At 48.6% G+C, this 10554-nt stretch overlaps 1 protein-coding gene across 4 annotated transcripts in view; it reads left to right on the top strand.

The window, feature by feature from the left end:
- The first annotated feature begins 401 nt into the window (after positions 1 to 401).
- Positions 402 to 10554, top strand: part of LOC105513087 (paired immunoglobulin-like type 2 receptor alpha) — a 25005-nt gene continuing 14852 nt past the window's right edge. For all 4 annotated transcript variants that reach the window (XM_011943899.1, XM_011943900.1, XM_011943901.1 and 1 more), the window contains exons 1-2: positions 402 to 686; positions 999 to 1388. In XM_011943899.1, coding sequence (XP_011799289.1) covers positions 623 to 686; positions 999 to 1388 — 454 coding nt within the window. In that variant the 5' untranslated portion in view covers positions 402 to 622. The remainder of the gene's footprint in view (positions 687 to 998; positions 1389 to 10554) is intronic.

Here is a 10554-nt window from a genome sequence, read left to right on the forward strand (position 1 = left end):
GCCTGGGATGGGAAGAGGCCAGCTGGGCCCTGGTGGTGCCTGGGGACTGCATGGGAGTCCCTGCCGGGGAGGGAGAGGGACAGAGGACAAGCTGGGGACTCTGGTGCTTGGGCTGGGGTCTGAGCGCCTGTGACCTCCACCAGCTTCCTCCTCCTAGTCCTCCCTGAGGACTGAATCTGGGACACAGAAGGGCAGAGATTCAGGCCTGCCTTTCCTCTGCCTGAAAGAGCCTGTGCTGGCCCTGGGCAGAGAGAAGGATGAGAAGTGAGGCTGAGTGAGGTGGGGCTGTGGGGATCCAGGTGGGAGGGGCCCAGCCAACCAAAGTCAGGCCCCGCCCCTCAGCAGGAGGATGGGCACTGGGGCCCTTGGGCAGGGCTGACTTGACACTGACCACAAGGGAGGCCCTTTTGCAATAAGGGAAAAGAAGCCAGATGGATAAAGGAAGTGCTCGTCACCCTGGAGGTGCACGGGTTTGGGGAAGGTTCCCGGCCCCCACAGCCCTCTGCGGAGCCTGAGCCCGGCTCCCCCCACTCACCTCAACCCCCAGGCGGCCCCTCCACAGGGCCCCTCTGTGCCTGGACGGCTCTGCTGGTCTCCCCATCCCCTGGAGGAGAGCAAGGCCATGGGCCGGCCCCTGCTGCTGCCCCTGCTGCCCCTGCTGCTGCCTCCAGCATTTCTGCAGCCTGGTGAGTGCCCAGGACCGCCCAGATGTGGGCTCTGCCCAAACCACAGGAGGGGCCAACCCGAGACAAAGGTGGGACATCTTGGGGAGGGCCCAGGCTCCCACTACCAGGAAACAAGGGCGGGTGCCACAGGGGCAGGTGCCCCCATCCTCTCTCTCCCATGCCTGAAGAGTGGGAGACCCAGGCCAGAAGTCAGTCCAGCCACCTGTCACACGACTGCCTGTGGATGAAGGTGCGAGAGGGTCTAGGGTCACCCTCTTTGTGTCTTGCGGTGGCTTCAAGGTCTCTCCCACACTCTCTCCCTCCCACCTGTAGGTGGCTCCGCGGGATCCGGTCCAAGCGGCCCTTTTGGGGTCACTCAACCAAAACACCTCTCAGCCCCTATGGGTGGCTCCGTGGAAATTCCCTTCTCCTTCTATCACCCCTGGGAGTTAGCCACAGCTCCCAACATGAAAATATCCTGGAGACAGGGCCACTTCCATGGGCAGTTCTTCTACAGAACAAGGCCAGCTTTCATTCACGAGGATTACTCGAACCGGCTCTTACTGAACTGGACAGAGGGTCAGGACCACGGGCTCCTCAGGATCTCGAACCTGCGGAAGGAGGACCAGTCTGTGCATTTCTGCCGAGTCCAGCTGGACACACGGAGATCAGGGAGGCAGCAGTGGCAGTCCATCGACGGGACCAAACTCACCATCAACCACGGTGAGTCCAGCTGCCCCGGCACCTGCCTTGCCCATCGCAGTGAGGCTTTTATTATCACTGGTGACGTCGTTGTCCCCGGCACCTCAGACCCCACTTCTTCTGACGACCCCTAAGTTCTCTCTTTGACCCCTAACACTTCCTCAGGACTTTGCCACCTCTCTCCTTTTCTCTTCCCCTTGTCTCCACATCTGATCTGCTTTCCCCTCACTGTCCCCTCCAGATCCAGCCCCGCCCCCACTCCTCAGGCCTCAGCATCTGCCAGACCCTCTAATTACCCTTCATTCTTTCTCCAAACTGGGGCTCCAGCCTGGCCTCTCCCCATGACCTCCCGGCAGATTTGATCTCTCCAGGGTGTGGCTCACCCGCTCTTTGTCATGTGTCTCTGCCTGGAGTCCCTGTTAGTGCCTCAGGGTGGGCCCCATATCTTGCATCTCTCACAGTCACGAGCTCATCCAGGAACCCCCAGCAGGTGCCCAGTGACTGGCCCTGGGAGCTCTGCAGTCCCTGGGTCAACCTGGGTTCCCATCTGCCCACTTCCTTCTCCCCCTCTGCTTCCCAGAAGTGTCCTTCAGCTCCTTCCCGAACTTCTCACCTCTTCCCTCACCTGTCATATCCCTCTTCTCCTATATCCATCCTTTACCCTCCTCACTTTCTCCCCAGCCCCTGCAGCCCCCACTCTCCCTGACAAGCCCCTGGGTTCTTCCAGCCGTGCCCTCTCTGTCCTCCACTCTGGTCTTGCTACTCTGTCCTTCCCAACACTAAGGGACATGTCTGCAGAAGCAAGAGCAACAGCCCTCATTCACTGAGGCATCATGGCATGGCCCTGGCAAATTGCTTCATGTGCATTGCCCTAGTGAACCCTCACCAAGACTCCTCAATGGCAAGAGGAACTGCTATTCTCTTCAGTTTACAGATAGGGAAACTGAGGCTAACAGAGCCTATATAGCTGCCCAGTGTCACACTAGTGGTGCAGATGGGATTTGAAAGTGATGGTGAGGGCGGGGCATGGTGGCTGACGCCTGTAATCCCAGCTCTTTGGGAAGCCAAGGTGGGTGGATCACTTGAGGTCAGGAGTTCGAGACTAGCCTGGCCAACATGGCAAAACCCCGTCTCTACTAAACATACAAAAATTAGCCAGGCATGGTGGCACATGCCTGTAATCCTAGCTACTCGGGAGGCTGAGGCAGGAGAATCACTTGAACCTGGGAGGCGGAGGTTGAGGTGAGCTGAGATCGAGCCACTGCACACCAGCCTGGGTGACAAAGTGAGACTCTGTCACAAACAAACACACACAATGACAGGGATGGTGACCTGCAGAGCTTTCTTGCAGGGCCTCTAGCTACAGGGCCTCACCTATTGAGTTGACCATAGTGTTCGCCTTGACCTACTTTTGAACCTAGCGATGGGATGTGTTGCCCTAATAGATCTTCTGTTTTATTCAGAAAGGGCATCAGGGAAATTTGAGCCTAGGTTTATCTGTCTCCATATCAGTGGGGAGAGGGGAGTTTCTCCCAGGCCCAGGCAGGAAGGGGGTGCATTGTCTGTAGAAAATGTTTTAGGAAACTTATCTTTGGCCAGGTGGGTTTATTTTTTCTAATCACTTGCACTGGCAACCCTAAACAATGCCACAGATAAATTACTCTTCCCTGCAGGGAGAGACACTCTCGCTGCCCGTGCCCTGGTAAACCACCACACCATCTTAACCACTGTGTTGGTTTTGGAGCAGATGGAGAGCAGCTCCATAATCCAAATGAAGCAAGACAGCCTTGAACTTTGATTTCCTGCATATTTCCTTAAATGGCCTTTTCTGAGAGATTTGGGTTTTTCTCAGGCCTTCTCTTCCTCTTTCCTTAATTCCTGCTTGCTTTTCTCACTTCTCTGCATAGGTCAGAGTTGTAGTTTTTTTCACTAATAAATTGTTTTGTTTTGTTTTGTTTTGAGACGGAGTCTCACTCTGTCGCCCAGGTTGGAGTGCAGTGGCTGGATCTCAGCTCACTGCAAGCTCCACCTCCTGGGTTTACGCCATTCTCCTGCCTCAGCCTCCTGAGTAGCTGGGACTACAGGCGCCCGCCACCTCGCCCGGCTAGTTTTTTGTATTTTTTAGTAGAGATGGGGTTTCACCGTGTTAGCCAGGATGGTCTTGATCTCCTGACCTCGTGATCCGCCCGTCTCGGCCTCCCAAAGTGCTGGGATTACAGGCTTGAGCCACGGCGCCCGGCCATAAATTGTATTTTTAATTAATTCAATTAGTTGAATATTCATGCTTATTATAAAAAAAACAAAATACAAGAAAATAATAAAAAGAGAAAAAAGTGTTTTTTTGTTTGTTTGTTTGAGACAAAGTCTCGCTCTGTCACCCAGGCTGGAGTGCAATGGCACAATCTTGGCTCACTCCAACCTCCACCTTCCAGGTTCAAGCGATTCTCCCGCCTCAGCCTCCGAGTAGCTAGAATTACAGGCACTCGCCATCATACCAGGCTAGTTTTTTTATTTTTGTAGAGACAGGGTTTCACTGTGTTAGCCAGGCTGCTCTCAAACTCCTGACCTCAGATGATCTGCCCACCTTGGCTTCCCAAAGTGCTGGGATTACAGGCATGAGTCACCTTGCCCTGCCTTTTTTTTTAGACAGGGTCTCGCTCTGTCACCCAGGGAGTATGATCATGGCTTACTGCAGTGTTGATCTCCCAGGCTCAAGTGATTCTCTTGCCTCAGCCTCCCAAATAGCTGGGACTACGGGCATGCACCACCACACCTGGCTAATTTTTGTATTTTTTTTTTGTAGTCATGGGATTTTGCTATATTGCCCAGGTTGGTCTCAAACTCCTGAGCTCAAGTGATCCACCTACCTTGGCCTTCCAAAGTGCAGGGATATAGGCATGAGCCACTGTGTCTGGCAAAAAAATTCAACTGAAGTACCATCATGCTAAGATACAACAGACTAAAGGAGTATTTGTAGCAGATATAAACTAAGTTTGTTGTTAGCTTATTAATGTTTTTTACGTAATTTTACTTTTGTAACCAAACCTAATTGTGTTCTTTGTCACTTTTTCTGTTTTATTTCTAAGCACAAAAATCCCAATTTCCACTAAAAGTTGAAAATATTGGCCAGACACAATGGCTCATGCCTGTAATCCCAGCACTTTGGGAGGCCGAGGCGGTGGATCACCTGAGGTCAGGAGTTCGAAACCAGCCTGGCCAACATGGTGAAACCCCGTCTCTACTAAAAATACAAAAATTAGTCGGGTGTGGTGGTGCATGCCTGCAGTCCCAGCTACTCAGGAGGCTGAGGCAGGAGAATTGCTTGAACCTGGGAGCCAGAGGAGGTTTCAGTGAGCCAAGATCATACCACTACACTCCAGCCTGAGTGACAGAGCAAGACTCTGTCTCAAAAAAAAAAAAGAAAATATTTATATTTAAATTCTTAATTTAAAAAAAATTGTATGTAGTGAGAATTTATTTTGGTATACGGCATAAACAACTAAATTGATCTTTATATGAAGTAATTAATCAGTTGTCCCAACCCCATTTACTTCATTTTTATCTGCTTCTCTATTGATACATTAGGCCTAGTTTTAAAATTATTTTTGTAGAAGAGCATCTGTTTCTGGTCAGTCAAGTCTGTTTCACTGATCTGTCTTTTCTTACATCAGCACACAGGTTTAGTGATTGTAACTTTACCACGTTTCAAAGCCTAAGACGATTACCATCTCAAACATATTACTCCTTCCTCAAAAACTTTTTTAGGCTGGGCGCAGTGGCTTCATACCTGTAATCCCAGCACTTTAGGAGGCTGAGGCACGAAGATTACTTGAGCCCAAGAGTTTGAGACTTAACATGGGCAACATAGTGAGACCCTCATCTCTACCAAAAAAAAAAAAAAAATTAGCCAGTTGTGGTAGTGCACACCTATGGTCCCAGCTACTCAGGAGGCTGAGACAGGAGCATCGCTTGAGGCCAGGAGGTTGGGCCTGCAATGAGCTGTGATTTTACAACTGCACTCCAGCCTGAGTGACAGAGCAAGACCCTGTCTCAAAAAACAAAGCAAAACAAAAAATGTTTTTGTGTTGTTGCCTGCCTGTTCCTTCCCCACTGTTAGAATAACTTTATCCAGTTTAGGGGAAAAAAACAAAAACAAAAAACACAACACTCTTTTAAGTCACAGTTGCATTAAACCTATAATGCAATTGACAGATACCGAAATCAGGCTCATACACAATCTTCCCACCCAGGAACAAGGTCCTATTTTATATCCCTCAGTAAACCTTGGTAGTGTTCTGCCAAAGAGCATATAAATGTCTCATAAGATTGTTTAACTGTCTGTAGTGAGCCAAGATCACGCCACTGCACTCCAGCCTGGGTGACAGCCAGATCCTGTCTCGGGAAAAAAAAAGATTTTTTTACCCTCTATATTTCCTTTTGTTATTAATATACAAGATTAGTTTTTGAATCCTTAATAATTGTTATTGTAAAAGTAGTACATAGGTGGCCGGGCACCCGGTGGCTTATACCTGTAAACTCAGTACTTTGGGAGGCTGAGGTGGGCAGATCACAAGGTCAGGAGATCGAGACCATCCTGGCTAACATGGTGAAACCCTGTCTCCGCTGAAAGTACAAAAAAATTAGCTGGGCGTGGTGGCGAGCGCCTGTAGTCCCAGCTACTCAAGAGGCTGAGGCAGAAGAATCACTTGAACCTGGGAGATGGAGGTTGCAGTGAACCAAGACTGCACCACTGCACTCCAGCCTGGGTAACAGAGGGAGACTCTGTTTCAAAAAAAAAAAAAAATGCATAAAATCTGGCCAAGATGGTGGGTTACATGCATGTTTACCATCACCCCCTCCCAGAATCTACTAAAATAATAGCAAAAGGAATTTTTTAAGAAAGAAATCCTCAAGAACAAGAAATATATGAACTAGATGTACAAAAGCAAATTTTGAGAAGCTGGAAACAGACTAATGGAATTGGTTTAGGGCTAAACCCTAAGCCAGTGTTGGGAAACCCAGATGAATGGCAATTTATACCACAAAACTCTGTAAAGGTTCAGTAATGTTGGCCCTGAGTACCCCTGAAAGTAGGAGGGAACATAGGTCTGAAAACTAGAGGACATTGAAAATCTACTTCAGAAGCAGGGAAACCTCCATTCCCCATTCTCCCACCCTAGCCCAAAGACAAGAGGTTTGCTTTCCAGAATAGATGAACCAGAGGGCCTCTGGAGCAGCACCCCAGGGATAACTGGAAAGGCGATTGGGGTCTGGTCCTCATACCGAGTCCCCCAGCACCAGGGACTATACCTTGGCCTCAGCTGTGTCTGGGAAGCCTGAGGCTAGAGTCCCTATATGATTAAATGAAACAAACTTCTCCCATGAAACACGAAGAACAAAACAAACATGAAAAACAGAAAGAGGAACCTGGAAGAAACCAAAACAGTTCAGGGAGTATAAAATTTTAAAATACTCAGCATCTCCTTCACAGAAAGTTAAGAGACCTCGTGCATGTGATAAGAGGGGGTGCTTTACAAAGGAACTTGCAAACCACAAAGAAACCACAAAGAAAGCTCTTGGAAATTTAAGATACAATAGCAAAAACAAAACATTTCATTAAAGGGCTGGGTGCGGTGGCTCATGCTGTAATCCCAGCACTTAGGGAGTCCAAGACAGGAGGATTACTTGAGGCCAGGAGTTCAAGACCAGCCTGGAAAACAGCAAGAATCTGGCAACATAGCAAGACTCTGTCTCTATAAAAAAAATACAATTTAAAAATTAGCTGGGTGCGGCCTGTCGTGGTAGCTCGCACCTGTAATCCCAGCACTTTGGGAGGCCGAGGCAGGCGGATCACTTGAAGTCAGAAGTTGAGACCAGCCTGGCCAACATGGCGAGACCCTCCCTGTCTCTACTAAAAATACAAAAAAAATTAGCTGGGTGTGGTCGTGTGTACCTGTAATCCCAGCTACTCGGGAAGCTGAGGCATAAGAATCATTTGAACCCGGTAGGCGACGGTTGCAGTGAGCTGAGATCCACCACTGCACTCCAGCCTGAGTGACAGAGTGAGACTCCATCTCAAAAAAAAAAAATAAAAACCTAGCTGGGTATGGTGGCACATGCCTGTAGTTTCAGCTACTCAGGAGGTTGAGGCAGGAGGATCACTTGGGGCTGGGAGGTCAAGGCTGCAGTAGCTGTGGTCCCACTACTGCACTCCAGCCTGGGGGACAGAGTGAGATCCTGACTCCAAAAAAGAAAAAAAAAAAACAAAAGCCACCACCACCACCAAAACAACCAAAAATGCACCCAAGGATGAAATTTACTTTTGAGTGTGGGAATAAATATATAAACGGATCAATTCTTTTTATGTGTCAGGTGATGGTGAAAAGAGAAAAGAAGAGAACTGAAGTGGAGTGAGTGGGACAGAGATTGCTAAGGGTGGCCCTGTATTCACACAGAACAGGGAAGGCTGCTGTGAGATGAAGCAGAGCCTGGTGTAGGGTAACTGGGGAGACCTTAGAGTGAGGCACAGTTTGGGAAACCAATCAGGGATGGCGGGGAAGTACCCTGGGACCAGCAGCAGGCCTGAAGAGCAAGGGGAGGGAGCCCAGAGAAGACTGGAATGTGTAGAGAGGAGCTGTGGCCTCTGGAGTCGGAAGTTACAGGGCACGAGAGCCCACAGATGGAGTCCATCAAGGCCAGCTCCAAAGGCACAACGCAGGGATGGAAGAACTGGGGAGCGGACCTGGAGAAGCCCCAGGAAGATCCAGCCTAGACACAGGTTGATTGGTAGAACATAATAGAGTGGTTGGGAGAAGAATGTTCCAGTCACACAGGACAAGTGTGGCTGAAGCCAAAGGGAAGAGGCAGAGGTTACAGGAGGCGGGGAAGATCCTGCGTGGCTTTGAAAGCCAAGGAAACAACTCACTTTCGCTCTGAGTGCCATGGGAGCGAAGGAGCATTTCCTGCAGGAGTGCTGAGATCTGACTCACACTTTTTTTTTTTTTAATTATTATTATTTTTTTAGATGGAGTCTTGCTCTGTCGCCCAGGCTGGAGTACAGTGGCACGGTCTTAGGTCACTGAACCTCTACCTCCCGGGTTCAAGGGATTCTCCTGCATCAGCCTCCTGAGTAGCTGGGATTATAGGTGCCCGCCACCACACCTGGCTAATTTTTCGATTTTTAGTAGAGACAGGGTTTCACCATGTTGGCCAGGCTGGTCTCGAACTGTTGACTTCAGGCGATCCACCTGCCTCGGCCTCCCAAAGTGCTGGGATTACAGGCATGAGCCTCCATGCCCAGCCCCAACTCATAGCTTAAAAGCATCCTTCTGGCTGTGGTATGGAGGAAAAAATTATAGATGAGCGAAGTCAGAAGCAGGGAGACCAGGGAGAGATGATGCAGCTTGGCTTAGCGAGATGGCAGTGCATGAGGTGAGAGGTGGCTGATACTGGTTATATTTTGAAGCCAGGGCAGACAGGATTTGCAGATGGATTGGATGTAGGGTATGAGAGAGAGGGAAGCAAGGATGACTCTAAGGTCCTTGCCCTGAGCATCCTGAAGGACAGAATTGCCATTTACTGAGGTAGAGAAATGGGGAAGAATGGGTTTGGGAGGAAATCAAGAACTCTGTTTTGGACACCTTACGTTTGAGTCGTTACTAGACATACAAATGGAGGCGTGAACAGGTAGTAAGATCTCTGAGTCTAGAGTGCAGGGGGAAAGTTGGCTGGATATATCAACTTGGAACCCAGCCTGGGCAACATAATGGAACCCCGTCTCTACCAAAAAAAAAAAAAATTGTTTTTTTTTTTGAGACGGAGTCTCGCTCTGTCGCCCGGGCTGGAGTGCAGTGGCTGGATTTCAGCTCACTGCAAGCTCCGCCTCCCGGGTTTACGCCATTCTCCTGCCTCAGCCTCCTGAGTAGCTGGGATTATAGGTGCCCGCCACCACACCTGGCTAATTTTTCGATTTTTAGTAGAGACAGGGTTTCACCATGTTGGCCAGGATGGTGTTTTTTTTTTTTTGAGACGGAGTCTCACTCTGTCACCTAGGCTGGAGTGCAGTGGCATGACCTTGGCTCACTGCAACCCCTGCTTCCAGGTTCAAGTGATTCTTCTGCTTCAGCCTCCTGAGTAGCTAGGACTGCAGGAGGGCACCAACACACCCAGCTAACTGTTTTGCATTTTTAGTAGAGATGGGGTTTCACCATATTGCTCAGGCTATCCACAGAAAAAAATTTTTTTTTAATTATCTGGGCATGGTGGTGTGCACCTGTAGTCCCAGCTACTCAGGAGGCTGAGATGGGAAGATCGCTTGAGCCCAGGAGTTGGAGGCTGCAGTGAGCCATGGTTGCAGTATTGCACTCCAGCCTGGGTGACAGAGGAAGACCAATCAGGATACCACTGATACTTAATGTCACGCGGTGAATGAGATCATCTGGGAAGTGAGTGTGGCTAGAAACGAAGTTTCAGGACTGGGCCTTGACATTAGGTTTGGGCAGATGAAATCAACAGAGATGACTCAGAAGGAGCTAAGAGTGAGGCAGGAGAACCAAGGGAGATGGTGTCCCAGAAGCCAAATGAATAACTCACTTCATAAAAGGGGGAGTGAGGAGTATCAAATGCTGAAAAGCTGAGTCAGATAAAGAAAATGAGGGTGTAAGATCTAAATTCTCCATGTCAGTAGTAAGAAGTGAGTAGATACCACTTAAAGCAAGCAAATCAAGCAATGGCAATATTCGCATGCTGTTTAGAAATAGGAGGTTAACACCAAAATAAATAGCTAAAGTTGCTGAAAATAGTTGCCTCTGGGGAGTTGGAAGGGCATAGGAGGCAGGTGCAGGAGGCTGCTGTTTTTTTCTAAGTTATGTGAAATTTGTTGGGTCTGAATTATGTGCTGATACAACTTGGAAAAAAAAGTGTTAAATTTAAAAACTAATAAAAGTACTGGTAATACTTACACATAATTTAAAAAATACAGAAGGAAGTTAAATAAAAGGTAACATTCACCTTATCTCCCCAGTCCCTACCACTTTGTGTGGAAGTGTTCTTACAGATACCGACATAAAACATAAATTGAATCAAACCACATACTATGCTGCTCTAGAACTTGCTATTTTTACTTAAAGTAACTTGAATCTCTTTCATTCCAGTATGTATACATCTATGTCTTTTTTTTTTTTTTTTT

The sequence above is a fragment of the Colobus angolensis genome, unplaced genomic scaffold (genome assembly GCF_000951035.1).
Source record: "Colobus angolensis palliatus isolate OR3802 unplaced genomic scaffold, Cang.pa_1.0 Scaffold222, whole genome shotgun sequence".
In the NCBI taxonomy this organism is placed as follows: Eukaryota; Metazoa; Chordata; class Mammalia; order Primates; family Cercopithecidae; genus Colobus; species Colobus angolensis.